The 15568-nt window shown below is 50.2% G+C and overlaps 1 protein-coding gene across 2 annotated transcripts in view; it reads left to right on the plus strand.

Annotated features, from left to right (window-relative positions):
- Window positions 1-517: 517 nt before the first annotated feature.
- ADCY3 (adenylate cyclase 3) overlaps window positions 518-15568 on the plus strand; it is an 89977-nt gene continuing 74926 nt past the window's right edge. For both annotated transcript variants that reach the window (XM_030311523.1, XM_030311522.1), the window contains exons 1-2: window positions 518-580; window positions 1080-1908. In XM_030311523.1, the coding sequence (XP_030167383.1) occupies window positions 1234-1908 (675 nt within the window). In that variant the 5' untranslated portion in view covers window positions 518-580; window positions 1080-1233. The remainder of the gene's footprint in view (window positions 581-1079; window positions 1909-15568) is intronic.

Raw genomic sequence — 15568 nt, forward strand, 5'->3', positions numbered from 1 at the left:
CAACTCCGGGACGCGCTCGCCGAGAGGGCGGCGACTGCGGGGAGGGAGGGGCGCCGCCCGCCTCCCGGGGCCTGGAGCGCGCGTGGCCCCGGAGCCGCCGGCGCCGCGCGGGGACTCACACAGTGCAGCGCGCCGCGCCCGGACTCGGCTGGCTCCGCTCGGCGCGCGGGCGGCCCAGAGGATGCTGGCGGGCTGCCCCGGCCTCGGCCCGCGCTCCCGCCCGAGAGGGCCCCGGGTGCGCCCCTAGCCGCGCCGCCGCCGCCACCGCCACAGCGGGGGCGAGAGGGAGGGGTCCGGCAGTGCCGCGAGCCGCAGCCCCGGAGGCGGGCGCCCCCCGATTTTTCAGCCCCCGCCGTCTTCCTCCTCCTGCGGCCGGGCGCCTGCGGATGCTGAGGGGCAGCCCCGCGCCTCTCCCGGCCGGATCCCGGGCCTGACGGGGGGGGGGGGGGGGGGGTCGCCCTCCTGCCGGGGACCGGGACGCTGGCGGGGCGGCGCGGCCCCCGCGCGCCACACGCGTGACCCAGCCCCGCAGCCCGAGCGGGGACCGGCCGGACTACGCGGCTCCCGAGTTCCCGCACAGGTAAATGCAGGGGCAGGCCAGCCTTCCCGAGAGCAGGTAGTGCCCGGAGGCGGAGAGCCGGAGCCGCCCAGGGTTGGGTGGGAGAAGGAAGTAAACACCAGGAAGATTCAGGAATCGCCGGGATGGCTCTGGTTGCTCCCGGGCACGTTTAATCTCCAGCTTCTAAGGCTTGGGCCTGTTGGAAATTTAGGTGAGGAAGTCAGGGACTGAGGGAGAAGGGATGACACAGATGGACCCGGAGTGTGAGGGATGGAGAGGTGGCCGGGCCTCTGGCAAGCCACAGACAGGAAACTGGTGAGGACGGGACCAGGTGTGTGGGTGTGTGTGGGGGGGGGGGGGGTCCGGTGGTGGCGTGAGCGTGGGGGTGACTGGAGAAGGCCCTGATCCTGGAGCCTCCGGCAGCAGCAGCAGCGATTCGTTCGGGAGGGGTAGGATGGGTCACGAGAAACCACAGATGGGAATGAAGAGCCGTGTATCTACTTGGTGTTGTCCTTCTAAGTTCCAGATCAGCGCTGCCTGTGCCCTGGAGACCTGCTCTGCGTCCTGCTGGAGGTGGCCGGCCCTCGAGAGCCCTGGTAGGTGGCCCGTTCCAGAACCCTTCCTCTGATCCCGGTCCACCTCTCCTGGGCTGGTAGAAGCAGACAGTCGCCAGGATGCCAAGGAACCAGGGCTTTTCGGAGCCCGAGTACTCGGCTGAGTACTCCGCCGAATACTCGGTCAGCCTGCCCTCTGACCCCGACCGCGGGGTGGGCCGGACCCATGAAATCTCTGTCCGGAACTCGGGATCCTGCCTCTGCCTGCCTCGATTCATGCGGCTGACCTTCGTGCCCGAGTCCTTGGAGAACTTGTACCAGACCTACTTCAAACGGCAGCGCCATGAGACGCTGCTGGTGCTGGTGGTCTTTGCGGCCCTCTTCGACTGCTACGTGGTGGTCATGTGCGCGGTGGTCTACTCCAGCGACAAGCTGGCTCCCCTGGTCGTCGCTGGGATGGGACTGCTGTTGGACATCCTCCTCTTCGTGCTCTGCAAAAAGGGGCTTCTCCCCGACCGTGTCACCCGGAAAGTGGTGCCCTACCTGCTGTGGCTGCTGATAACTGCCCAGATTTTCTCCTACCTGGGCCTGAACTTTGCCCGCGCGCATGCGGCCAGCGACACAGTGGGCTGGCAGACCTTCTTTGTCTTCTCCTTCTTCATCACGCTGCCCCTCAGCCTCAGCCCCATCGTCATCATCTCCGTGGTCTCCTGTGTTGTGCACACACTTGTCTTGGGGGTCACCGTGGCCCAGCAGCAGCAGGATGGCCTGAAAGGCAGGCACTTGCTGAGGGAGGTGAGTCCCGCCTTGAGTCCCACCCAGGGGCTTCCCTTCCCACCAGCCCTCCTGCGAGGTGGTACCAGTTTCAAAGGTGGGATGGCATTGTTGTCTTTGCCCTTGAGTCAACATATGTTGGGGGAGTGCCTCCGGGGCTCTGGGCTTCTTGTACAGAAAGACCGTCTCTCTCTCAACCTCTGGAGTTTCTCTGGAGCTTCTCTGTGCTTGGCCTGAGGGAGTGGAGGATGTCAGGACATTGGGCCTCAGGGCCACTCTGTCACCCGTGTCCAGCCCAGGTGGGCAGCAGGAAGGCCCACTAGGCCTGGTTCCAAGGCAGCGTCGTCCTGGTCATTGCTTCTGTCCTTGATCTCCAACAGAAAGACCTCTTATGGGGAAGGGGAGGGTTCCCTTAGCCTCTGGTCTCCAGCCTGTCCTTGACTAGCTTCAGCAGTTGACTGACTTGTGTGGTGCCCCTCTGTCGGGTGGGGACCGTCTGTCTGCATAAGTGGTTGTTTTCAAGATCAGAGGGCATGTGGGCGAAGATGCCCTGGGAAACACAAAGGTGTGATGGTCCTAGATCCTGCGTCTGCCGCTGGGAGCTCACGGTGTGTAGAGCAGTTGGAAGGTGTGGGGACGTACATGGGGACAGTCGTGCTGGCCACGGTAGTGGAGGGTCTGCTAGTTCTTTGAGGACGCGTTCTGCTGGAAGGGGTGGAGTTTGGGCCATCACTTAACTAATCGCTCCTGAGAGGTGTGATTCTCAGCATCTGAGTTTATCTACTTACCCATCTGGAGGAGCCTGCGGGGCTTAATGAGCTCCACAGTCTTGTGCCCTACCTGCTGCCTCCTTTATTCGTGAGCCCAGAGATGGAAAGTGCCCTGTTCGAGGCTGCATAAGTAGTTACAGTGATCACATGCCTGGAGCGTCCATTTCTCGATTCCGGTTCCAGTGCTCTTCCTCCTATGTCATGATGCTGGCTACATCTCTGCCAAAGCCATTATCATGGTCTCTTGGGCTTGAGAGCTGAGTCTCCATAGGCCCAGCAGTGCCATAGGGGTTGATGTAAGAACCCCAGGGAGCCGTCCCATTGCCTCCCACTTGGTTAGAGGAAAACACAGGTTTTCTGTTTTAACTTTTTCCTGCTCATGCAGGGTCCTCTCTTAGGAAGCCTTGTGCGTTCTGCAGGAGCCCAGCCCCGGGCTGGTGTGCACGGGCGCCGTGAGTACACCAAGAGTTCCCTTGGTTTTTCTCCCGATGCCCTGTTCACATAAAGTGACAATCCGCCATTGCTACCTTGACTTTTGAGTCCGTGAACTTTAGCTTGTGCCTCTGCCAGTCAAGGGTCCTGCTGGAAGCTATCTGGGGAAGAGTGGCAGGGGTCATTCCTGCTTGGAAATGGTAGGAAGCACAGCTCAGAGCAGACAGGCGGGTGGGCGTGGCAGCCTTTGGGGTCTGACCTCCAACTCAGAACCATTACTTTCTACTCAACAGTCACTTCTGGCATCTTCCTCCCTGTCTGGGCCCCTGGACCACAGGAGTTTCCCATATGCTTCGCTGTCCCTTAAGAGAGCAAAAACAAATTCTCCCCTTTGGAGCCCAGCCACTAAACTCGTGATTTGCTGGTATCCTTTGGGTGCTGCTAAGAAGAGACAAAAAACCCAAAAGATTAGGAAACCGGGAAAAAAGAAAACGAAGTAAATAGAAGATAACAATATTAGCATCCCAGGAGAGCATGGCCCTGGCATGGAAGCAGTGCCCTGAATGTGACTTTGGGAATGGAGGGGAAGGAGGAGGTCCCTCTCAAGGTCCATTTGGGAGCCTGAGATAGAATGCAGGAGGCCCCAGCTTTCAGTGGGCTGCATTCCAGAAGTTTGAGTCACTTGTTTGGAACTAATGTGCCTTTTTAAAAGGGGCCTGGGTTCCCAGACCCACTTGCCCAAGTTTTCCTTAAGTCACAGAGTCCCTGCATTCAGTATTTTTGAATGTGGTGGAAATTAAGCCCCAGGTGGCTGTGTGCGCTGTGGGGAGAACACTGGATATATCTCTCCTCCAGCTGTGTAATGAAGCAACACCCACCTGCCCTCTGCTCCTGCGGGCCCATGTTACCTCCTGGGATCAAGGGTAGGATGGGACGGAGATGTGAGAATGGGGCAGCCGGATCCCCAACTAGGGTAACCCCAGGAATGTTCTCCAGACCCCAGCACCACCGTGCTTTTCTTTCTCTTGCCTAAAGACTCCCCTTTTCTTCTTCTTTGCCCATCACCTGTTGGATCCAGCCAGTGACTCCCTCCTGGGCCGGTGGGGGGCGGTGAATTGGGTTCCAGCAGGCACTGGGTCTGGGGGCTTTGGGAACGCTCCTGTTGCTGCTGCCACCGGCAGCACTAAGAAGCATTTTCACTGTCGATGGCTTCCTCCTCTGCACCCTTCGTGCTCTCGAACCCATACTCCTCTAGTGGGGGGTAGGGGATAGACAGGGACAGGGAGACCTCAGGGTAGCCTGAAATGTCAGCGGCAAGACATCCAGCCTGCCCTGGGCTCTTCTCCTAGGAGGCGGGAAGGTTGGGGTTCTGACCAGAAAAGTAGGTCGAGCCGGGCTGTCAGATGGGGTGTGGGATTGGGGTGTTGCTGGGGTTTCACTTATTAGTGGATGAGAGAAGATTACTGAGCAATAGTATGGGCCTTGCTGCCTGTGGGGTCTGAGGATAATGGAAATCAGACAATCCCAGTCCGAGGCTGGGGGGTGTAGGGGAGCTGGGCTGGGGGGAGCAAGCTGCAGCTAGTGGGGTCTCCGCACATCCCTCCCTTTGCCTGGGTCCTGGCGCCACCCTCCTCTTATGGCACAACTTGCCCTCTACTGCCCCAAACTGCCCCTTAGGGTGATGTGATGGAGCAGGATGGGGTCCAGGGCAGGGCTAGGCAGCAGCTGATGGGGGAAGGGGGGGTGGGCAGAAAACGCAGCTAAGGTGGTAGGGAGCATTCCTGAGGCCAGTGGCGATTCCCAAGACCCTCAATGCGTCCACACAACCTGTTCCCTTCTGGTGGGGTTGTTAAAGAGTCTGTGACCGGTTAGGGGCAAGGAACAATATTTGAAAACTATTTCATAGCAGAAAGGCTGTTTGAGAGCAAAATTTTCTCTTGGAATTAATAGCCTGTTAAGACCTTTATTTACAAATGGGAACACGATATGCCGGGGATGTGTAATTCCTTCACATGTACACATCACACAGCATTCACCCCATGGATGGACATTCCGCTCCGGGGGGGCTGGAGGCAGCTATAGGAGGGATATTGTGTGAGAGGGCTGATGCTTCCAGACTCCCTCATCCACAGGCTGGAGTTTAGGGTTCTATATACATCATCCCATTTGATTCTGGATGTTACTGGCTCCATTTTACAGATGAGGAAACTGAGGCTCGGGGAGGTTGAGAGTTCGTGGAGGGGCTGGATAACGGGGGAGGGGTCCCTGCTGAGTGAGAAGGGGGATGATGGGGGAGAGGGGGCAGGACATATCCAGAGGCTTCCCTGAGATCCTCTCTTCCTCTGGAATGCAGGCTTCTGAGCCTCTTCCTGCTTCTCCGGCTGCCCCGAAATGCGTTCGCTGAGTGGTGTTGAAGAAAGGTACCAAGAGGTGGGAGGCCCTAAAATATCACAGCAGGCACCCCCCTGTCTCCCCCTGGGAATTGGATACAAGGAAGGGAGAGGCCATGACGGACTCTTCCTGGTGGGGACATGGCTGGGTGGGTATGTGTGAGATGAAATGTGATGAATTGGGGCAGGAGGACAGCAGGCTGGGGGGCTCTGAGCAACCAGAGGCATCAGGGTGAGAGAGGCAGGCGTGCAGGAAACGGGCGGGGAGGCAAAGCCACCGTCCCAGAGTGGGACAGAAGGGTCATCCGTCTGCGCCGTGTGCGCAGCTGGGCATGTTTTAGGAGCCAGAATACTAAGGAAAGGTGTAGAAGGGATGGGGAGGCATCAAATCCAGCTGTGGAAGAACAGTGCATTACTGAACATGGAAACAACTTTGCAGAAAATCACCCCCTCAATCCCATCCCGGGTGTGTGTGTGTGTGTGTGTGTGTGTGTGTGTGTGTGTGGCCTTTTCTGATCCTCCTGTGTGTGAGAACAGCTTTTCTAGTACGTCCTTGTCGTGCATATGCAGTGGGTCCTGACTTTCACCACGTTACCTCACTCATGTTTGGCCATGAATATCGGATCCCTCATGTTTATTTTAAATTGGCACTTTATCATTAGCTGGTTTTCCTGGAGAGTAAACTAAAGCCTGGGGCTGGGCCAGTAGTGGGGGACTGGGTAGCAGTGCCAGTCGGACCCCAACATCTGTGCCCGGGTCTCCCCTTGCCCCGCCCCCAGGCTTGCTTTGTAAACTCCAGGATGCACACACACGTACGCCCCTGGACTTGGTCTGCCCAACAGCCCTCGTGAATGCTCCTTGAGGTGGACTTCCTAGGACTCCAAGGTCATTCTCGTTCTCCAGTTCCTTCACGTTTGCACGCTAAACCCCCTAGGGTGTTCCAACCCTGAATACATATTCAGACCTTCCCTCCCTGGCCCCACCTCCACTGTGTCCTCTTGATAGGCACTTTTTTTCTTTTTTTTTTTTTTTGAGACTGAGCATGGTGAATGTGGTGAATGAATAAGCACAAGGGAGGGGCAGAGAGGTATGGGGAGAGAGAATCTTAAGCAGGCTCCACGCTCCGTGCTGAGCCCCACGCGGGGCTCAAGCCTGCAACCCTGGGATCGTGACCTGAGCTGAAATCAAGAGTTGGACATTTAACCAACTGAGCTACCCAGGCACCCCATTGATATGCACTCTTGATGATAGGCTTCCGTGGGTGTAATCCTGACCAACGCTCAGCTGTGTGTGCTCAGGGGGAACACCCACGTGCAGGGCCAGGCCCACTGAATATGGAGTATAGACAGGATGCCCTCATTCACTGAACTCTTGCTGTGTTTCCGGTAAGTAGCTCCCAGCAAGAGGTAGATATTGTTTTCATTTACAGATGGGGAACCTGAAATGTGTATAAGTGACATGACTGGTCTAAGGCCATATAGCGAGCAGGTGGCAGATCAGGATTCAAACCCAGATCAGTGAGGTAACAGAGTTCCTTCTCTTCAAACATAAAAGAACCCCTTAGACTGTCTTTCCTCAGACCTGTTGAGATAAAGTTCCAGCAGGGATAGGGTCCCAACCCTCAGAAGGCGCTATGCGACAGAGGATGAGGTGTTTCTAGGGGCAGGCATATTGCTACTGATCAAGGCGTATAGCTGTCCAGAGATTGAATGGGGGTTGCAACCAAAAGCCTACATACTTCTGTGACTTCTGGAGATTTCATTAGGTCCTAGGACAGTGTAGTTCCTGATGTCTCTGCAGCGATGACCCATTCATCAAGAAAATATTAAGTTACATTTAGTGTAAGATGGGGTGTGGTATTGCATTCTAAAAACCTTTTTGGCCAGGGGCGCCTGGGTGGCTCAGTCGGTTGAGCATCCGACTTCAGCTCAGGTCACGATCTCACCGACCATGAGTTCGAGCCCCGCGTCGGGCTCTGGGCTGATGGCTCAGAGCCTGGAGCCTGCTTCTGGTTCTGTGTCTCCCTCTCTCTCTGGCCCTCCCCCGTTCATGCTCTCTCTCTGTCTCAAAAATAAACGTTAAAAAAAAAAAAAAAAAAAGGGGCGCCTGGGTGGCGCAGTCGGTTAAGCGTCCGACTTCAGCCAGGTCACGATCTCGCGGTCCGTGAGTTCGAGCCCCGCGTCGGGCTCTGGGCTGATGGCTCAGAGCCTGGAGCCTGTTTCCGATTCTGTGTCTCCCTCTCTCTCTGCCCCTCCCCCGTTCATGCTCTGTCTCTCTCTGTCCCAAAAATAAATAAAAACGTTGGAAAAAAAAAAAAACCTTTTTGGCCAGAGTTTGATAAAAGCTAATTTGGATATTTTGGTTCTCTAGGAAACTCTTTAATGTGGAATGGCCCACTTCTCTTTGGCTTTACCGCACATAAATGCATCCAGTTTACTAAGTGTTTCAGTTATCTATTGCTGTAACAACCTCAGAATAATAGCTTACTATCTTATTCTGTGGGTTGACTGTGGTCAGCTGGACAGTTTTTCTGTTTCAGGTGGCACTGGCTGGGGTCACTCACTTGACCGCCTGGGCTGTTGCATTCAGCCATTGGCATTCAGCTGACCACTATGCTGGAAAGCTCTAGGGAGGCCTGGAGCCTTGGAGCTCCTCTAAGTGACCTCTCCACGTGGTTAGCTTGGGTTTCCTCACAGGTGTGGTGGTCTCTGGGAGGAAATGGCAGCTACCAGAGTTGTTTTTAGAGGCTAGACTGGTCACTGTGGTCAAAGAAGGTCACGCTAACCTGGATGCAAGATAAGGGGACCTTCTACCCCTTGATGTGAGAGTGGCCTGTGCATACAGGGAGGAAAGGGATGGAGAGCAGGCATCCTCTGAGGCTGCCTACCAAACCAGGGACACATGGAGGATGGTAGGGAGAAGGAGTTAAAGAAATCCATGAGTCTGGGTGGGATACCAAAATACCATGTGACCACAGGATGCTTCAAAAGTTAGAAATGTGGTCCAGAGCAAGGCATAATATAACTTCTTTAAGGTATTGCTTCTCTGTGAAATCCATCATTTCTGTGATTTTTCAGAAATTTTTAGAAACTGCAGCGCACATAAAAAAAGACAGTGGCTCATAGTTCATTTGCGTGAGCTTTTCATGCATTATATTCTTGAGAAGAATCCTCTTGTCAAGGGTGCAGACCTGCTCTGTCCAGGGCACTGTGCCAATTTACAGGGAAGCTGTCTCTGCATCCAACCACAACCCCAGCACCAGTGCTGGTCCTTTCTCTCCACACATCATCTAGATCAGCAGCCTGGCTTTGATATTTGTATTCCTTTCCCAGGAGGTGGGAGTTTGCTCATGTACATGTTTCAGAAACATGTCAAATTTGTCTTTCTTAACAGGTTGTCATTGCTTCAAGGAGAGGCTAAGACTGATCGTAGAATTCCTTTGCAGCCCTTTGTGGTGCCTTGGTTGTGACTTCACTCTATAAATGTTGAATATGTACGTTCCTGCTCTGGTTTTGCCTTTATTTCCTTTCCCATCAACTCATTGAGAGTTTCATAAATCTTTGGCTAGATCCAAGATCGGGGAAATGTTTTAGGGTTAAGCCGAGTGATTTGAGAATTATTATTTTTTAAGTTTATTTATTTTGAGAGGGAGAAGGAGTGCAAGAGAGAGCACGAACCAAAGAGGGCCAGAGAGAGAATCCCAAGCAGCCTCCATGCTGTCAGCACAGAGCCCCATGTGGGGCTCGATCTCACAAACAGGGAGATGATGACCTAAGTTGAAACCGAGAGTCAGATGGTTAACCCACTGAGCCACCCAGGAACCGCAAAAATTATTTTTTAAAGAAAGATTTATATAAAACCTTTCAGGGGTGCTAATCAATACTCCTTTGCCACTTGTTCATATCCTTGTGTAGGGAAAAACAGCAATAGAGGAGGGTTTTTAGGAGCCCAAAAAATGAGTCATAGATATCCTATTGGCCTAATTCTAATCTCCTTGCACAAAAATGATTTGTGTGAGATCATGTAGGAGAATGGCTGAGCAGAGTTGGAGCTGTTACCATCCCACCTTCTCTGCTTGTTCCTGTAGTTTGAGAAACTTAATTCCTTCCATCACTTATCAAACATTTCATCAGGGTAGTAAGCATTGATCTAGTCAGAGTATACAGAGAATGTCTAAAACTTAGCCCCTTCCTCAAGGAGCTCATGGGCTATAGTGCAAGTCCTGTTAGTGAGGACCTACCTAGGGAAACCAGAAGGCTTCTAAAGAGCTGGCCATTGAGCTGGAATTTGAAGGATGAGTAGGAGTTTGCTAAGTGGAGTAATGGGAGCGGGGCTTCTCAGTCAGAGTCCTAGGAGGTTCTCACTTGGTCAGGACTGGTGAGCATTATTATGTGACAGGAGCATGAGTGGGTGATAGGAGCTGGAGAGACAAGGTGCAGAGAAGCCAGATAGCAGAAAGGCTAAAGGATTTTTTGGCCTTTATTCCTACAATGATGAGGTCCATTGTAGGAATTTTAGCAGGGACAGATAGGATCTGATTTGCATTTAGAAGAGTCATTCTGGTGGACTTGAGTGAGGGCAAGACTGATTAGGAGACTTCTAAAATCATCCAGGCATGATGCCGTGAGAGCCATCCACCAACATGGAAATGGGATGGAGAAGAGGACTTCAGTTTGAGGTGTCCATGGGACATCTGGGTAGAACTATCAGATTATTCAGTGGGTAATTATTTGAAAAAAAATTTTTTTGATGTTTATTTTTGAGAGAGAGAGAGAGAATGAATGAATGAATGAATGAGAATGAATGGGGGGGGGAGGGGGGCAGAGAGCAAGGGAGACAGAATCCAAAGCAGGCTGCAAGCTTTGAGCTGTCAGCACAGAGCCTGAGTGGGGCTCGAACTCACGAGTCGTGAGATCATGACCTGAGCCAAAGTTGGATGCCCAACCGACTGAGCCATCAGTGGGTAATTATTGAACACCAGGCCCTGTGTTCAAGATCTGGAGCTTAGAAGAGAAATCTAGAGTTTCAGATTTGGGAATCATTAGCATTTAAATGGCCCCCATCACCACAGAGAGGGTGCATTTTGCCCAAGGAAAGTGTGGAATCCAGAGAAGTGGGCTTAGGATCTAGCATTAGGGAGGAGCCCAGATGAGGAGTTCCCTAGCCCAGAGCATCCATGCCCCACCCCATCTACAAATACAGCTTAATTTCTTCCTTGCCCATATGGATGCCTCATTTCTTTTTCTTGTCTGATTGCTATGGCTCGGTCTTTCAGCACCATGTTGGATAAACATGGCAAGAGTAGACATGTTTGTGTCGTTCCTGATCTTAGAAGAAAAGGACTCAGGTTTTCACTATCGGGTATGATGTTAGCTGTGCATTTTTCATATATGGCCTTTATTACATTGAGGTATGTTCCCTCTGAACCCACTTTGTTGAGAGTTTTTATCATGAACAGATGTTGAATTTCAGCAGATGCTTTTTTTGCGTCTTTGAGATGATCATATGATTTTTATCCATTTTGTTGATGTGGTGTATTGTGTTGATTGATTAGCAAATATTGAACCATTCTTGCATCCCTGGAATAAATTCCACTTGATTGTGGTGAAATTTTTAATGTATTATTGAATATGTTTTGCTAGTATTTTGTTGAGGATTTTTGCATCTGTGTATATCAGGGATATTGGCCAGTAGTTTTCTTTCTTTCTTTCTTTCTTTCTTTCTTTCTTTCTTTCTTTCTTTGTGATGTCTTTGGCTGGTTTTAGTGTCCGCTTAATGTTGGCCTCATAGAATACATCTAGAAGCTTTCTTTGCTTTTCTATTTTTTGGAATAGGTTGATGAAAATTGGTATTGTCTCTTTAAATGTTTGGTAGAATTCTCTTGTGAATCCATCTGATCCTGGACTCTTATTTTATGGTAGTTTTGATTATCAATTCAATTTTGTTACTAGTAATTGGTCAATTCAGGTTTTCTATTTCTTCCTGATTAACTTTTGGAAGATTGTATGTTTTTAGGAATTTATCCATTTCTTCTAGGTTGTCCAATTTTTGGCATATAATTTTTCATAGGGTTCTCTTACAATCCTTTGTATTTCTGTGGTGTCCGTTGTTACTTCACTTTTGTTTCTGATTTATTTATTTTATTTATTTGGGTCCTTTTTTTCTTGATGAGTCGGGCTAAAGGTTTATCAATTTTGTTTATCTTTTCAAAGAACCAGCTCCTGGTTTCACTGATTTTTTTTTTTTTTCGATTTTTTTTTTTCAGTCTCTGTCATTTATTTCTGGTCTTGATCTTCATTATTTCCTTTTTTCTACTCACCTTGGGTTTTGTTTGTTCTTTTTTTAGTTTCTTTAGGTGTAAGATTGATTTGTTTGTTTGAGCTCCCTCTCGGCCAGTCTATGTCTGATGCCTCTTCCTTCCTCTGATCAGGTTTTCAGCTGTTTCCTCCAGCAAAGTTCCTCTTTGTGGTTTCTAAGAAATTTCCTTTGATTAGTAATGAAGGTTTTTCTTTTCCCTTTCCTCTCTTCAAGAATGCTTTCTTTGTTGTAAACAGAACAGAAAATGACATGTTTAAGATGAAATCCCACCCCACCCTTCACCCCCATTCAAAACCCCAAAGTACGTGGTCTGGATTTGAACCTTTGCAAAATTTCCACGGTTGTGGTTTGTTGTTCCTGCACCATTTCAAGACTGGTCCTCGTGAAATGTAACCAGCTGAGTCTGATCTGGCAGCATAAGGTCAGGCAGCTGCCCCTCCCAGTTCCATGGTCGGCTCTAAGTGGGCTTCTTGGCTACCCTGGGAAGGCTCTTTTTCACTCGGTGGGACCGGGTCCTGGGTAATTGATCCCCGTGGGCCAAATTCTTAAGAGACTGACTGGTAAGCCCAAGGCTTGGTCGCCAACTTGATGATAGTAGATGGACCTGGCTACCCTCCTAAGGAGGGAAATACTACGTATGTCTGTTACTCGGTACATGTTTGCTACAAATTCCTAAGAAACCAGATCAGTAATTTCCTGAAGGGGAATTGAGCAAAGGACAGTGCATGGTGCTGAGTGTGGGTCCTCGTCTCAGGCTGGGAACTGCTCCTGCTGCCCATAGGCCCATTTCCCAGTGTTGGCGACTCCGTCCGTTAGACATAGCCTCCCTCTGATAGCCAGGAAAGTGGCACAATTCTCTCTCCAGCTCTTTTTCTAAACTCCTACATGTGATTATAGTTTATACTTCACAAGCACTCTGAAAGACACTAACACCCCCACCCCTACCCCCACCGCACACTGGGATTGTAGTTGTTTAAATCACCCATCTCTGGGAACACACCTGGGACCTTATCTCTTTATTTCAGAAAGGACCCAATGTAGCGTGGTCATTTTAGGGAGCATTTTCTCTTCCTTCCATAGTGTCTGGTCTCAGACCCTGCTGACCTCTATAGTTATAAACCAGTGAAGGGACCTTGGGGGCCTGGCCTGCCAATGGGCTTTGTGCTTTGAGAATCCATAAAGGCACCGGCTTCACAGTTATTTGACTCAAAGTACTTCCTAGCTCCCAACTTACCAACTATAAGAGCTTAGGCATGTTATTTAATCTGTCTGGTCTCTACCTCTGTGAAATGGGGTAATCTTCCTTCACTGGGTCAGTGCAGTGATGAAATGCACTAACCTATGTACCTGGCTTTCCGGTGTAGGGCTGAGGCACCGCTGGGCCTAGCAGTGCCCGTTGCTCTGGCTTTTGCTGTCGTTATTACTGGCTCCACTGGAGAGGAATTTTAGAACAACTTGGGCCAGTCCCAAGGGAGAGAAGAGAAGCTCCATGCTCCAGATGTCTGGAGGGCACCGTGGTTGGGTCATTGGAAACTTAACTCCCCTTATTGGGGGATAGGGGAGCTAGGCCAACATTTTGTTGTTGTTGCCTTAGACATGTTAGAGGGAACGAACTTTTCAGGTGAAGTTTCCCATGAGGACAAAGAACACTGGACTTTTAACGCAGGCTTTTTGTCCTTTGATTTTTGGGGGGGTTTCTTTTGCTTGTTTTTGTTTTGTACCATAGCAGTGACCTTTCATTTAATGTCTTTCTCTATTTTGAGAAGGATGAATTAAGAGTAGGTAGCGGGTGAAGAAAGGCTCCAGAATGATTTGGACTGGAGGAATGTCAAATCATTCTTCCATTGGGTCAAATCACTTGGGCCATGTGGAGCTTGGTTTCTTTATTGAGAATAAAGAGGACCCTGGGGCTGTGGGACAGCCCTCCTGGGTGGCCTCGCTTTGCTTCTCTTCACCAGCATACGCTAATACACACTTCCTGAGACTTCTCACTGGATTTGGAGGTGGAAAGGATCTTTGGGGCTCATGGTCCAACTTGTAGGCTGTGGACTCCCCAGCACATACTCTAGTCTTGGCTTCCATTTCTCTGGGGATGGGGCACTCCTCTTCCTTCAGAACAGCCTCATTGGTCTGAAGGTGCTGTTAAAACTAATTACAAAGGACATTTACATAGATCTTTAAAATATTTTTTATCTACTGAATGTCTTTAGGCCTCATACCTACTTTGAGTTGATATTCTTGCCTCTGGCACTGTAGATGGAGAGAAAGGGAAGGAAGGACATGGTGCAAATATGGTGCCTAGAACCACAGTGAAAATGCAAGCAGGTTAATCTCAGGTCTTCCAGATCCAAATGCAGTGAAAATGCTCTTACCAGGTGAAATTGGGACATGTAGGTGATCAGTTAATGTGCAAAGTTCTCGTGATGGTGGCCACACAGCTGTGTGTCAAAACACATAGACTCTACACCAAAAAGAGTGAATGTCACTGTAAGGAAAGGGACTAAAAATCAAAGCTTGGAAAGATAGTAGGCGATGGGTGACCTCAATACAGTGCGGTAAGAGCTGTGATACCTCTGCGGACACACTGTGGGGTGAGGGAGCAGGCTTGGATGGGCCCTAATAGAGCCTTTTGGGGCTCTGAATCACGATTGTGGGTGTAGTCACATAGCTGTAGGCATTTGTCAGCACTCATCAAAATACACGCTTGCTGATTGTATGTAAAGAGTAATGCAGTGAGGTAGATTTTTAGAAAGTCCGTAAAATCCAGGAACCCAAAGCAATTGTACGTATATACACATTTATATGTATTTAACATTATTTTGATTGAATACACTTAGCTATATGGTCACCTGCTTATCTTTTGTTGAGGGAAAGATCTTTCCTTTGTGTCTAGGTGCCCACATTGGTTTCCCTTGTAGTTAAGATGTGTCATCTGTAATTTCCAGGTTCTTTTAAAGGAGAGAGAATTCAGTCAGTTGGAAATAATCCGGGTACAGAATTTTAGATTTTTATGACTTCCTGGCCATGTTTTTGTTATTATCTTGTTCACTTACTTTTTAGAAACATTTTTTTAATGTTTTTATTTATTTTTGAGAGAGAGAACGAGTGGGAGAGGGGCAGAGAGAGAGAGAGGGAGAGAGAGAGAGAGAGAGAGAGAGAGAGAGGGAGACACAGAAGCTGAAGCAGGCTCCAGGCTCTGTCTGAGCTGTCAGCACAGAGCCCAGCGCAGGGCTTGAACTCATCATGAGCATGAGATCATGACCTGAGCCAAAGTTAGACACTCAACCGACTGAGCCACCCAGGCGCCCCTATCTTGCTCACTTCTAATTTACTACTTTACTAATTTTAGCTGTTCACTCAAAAACTTCCAGAATATTCACTTTCCTTAGAAACAATTGCATTTTTTTCAAACTCCTATTCTGTTTAGGTTATATATAAATTATGTAAATAGGATACCAAAAAACAGCTGACATAACCAGGCTTGGGACTAAACACAGCTGCCTGTGGGGAAACACTCCAGAAGTTAGAGCAGAAATGCAGGAGTGTTCTAGATCCTGCCAGCTGTGTGTGTAAGGCCAGTGGGTCTTATTGAGGGACAGATGGTCTTGACTCATCTGGAATATTCAGTGCTGTCCCACGCTCCTGGCCCTTCTATTTGAGCCCCATCCTGCCCTCTCTTAGTGTCTGTTCCCTGTTCAAAGGGATGCAGAGAAAGTGCTGTGCACCTGCCTCCTGTCTTCTGCCTGGCAGCCCTTGTGGTATTTGAATTCA

The sequence above is a fragment of the Lynx canadensis genome, chromosome A3 (assembly GCF_007474595.2).
Source record: "Lynx canadensis isolate LIC74 chromosome A3, mLynCan4.pri.v2, whole genome shotgun sequence".
Classification (NCBI taxonomy): domain Eukaryota; kingdom Metazoa; phylum Chordata; class Mammalia; order Carnivora; family Felidae; genus Lynx; species Lynx canadensis.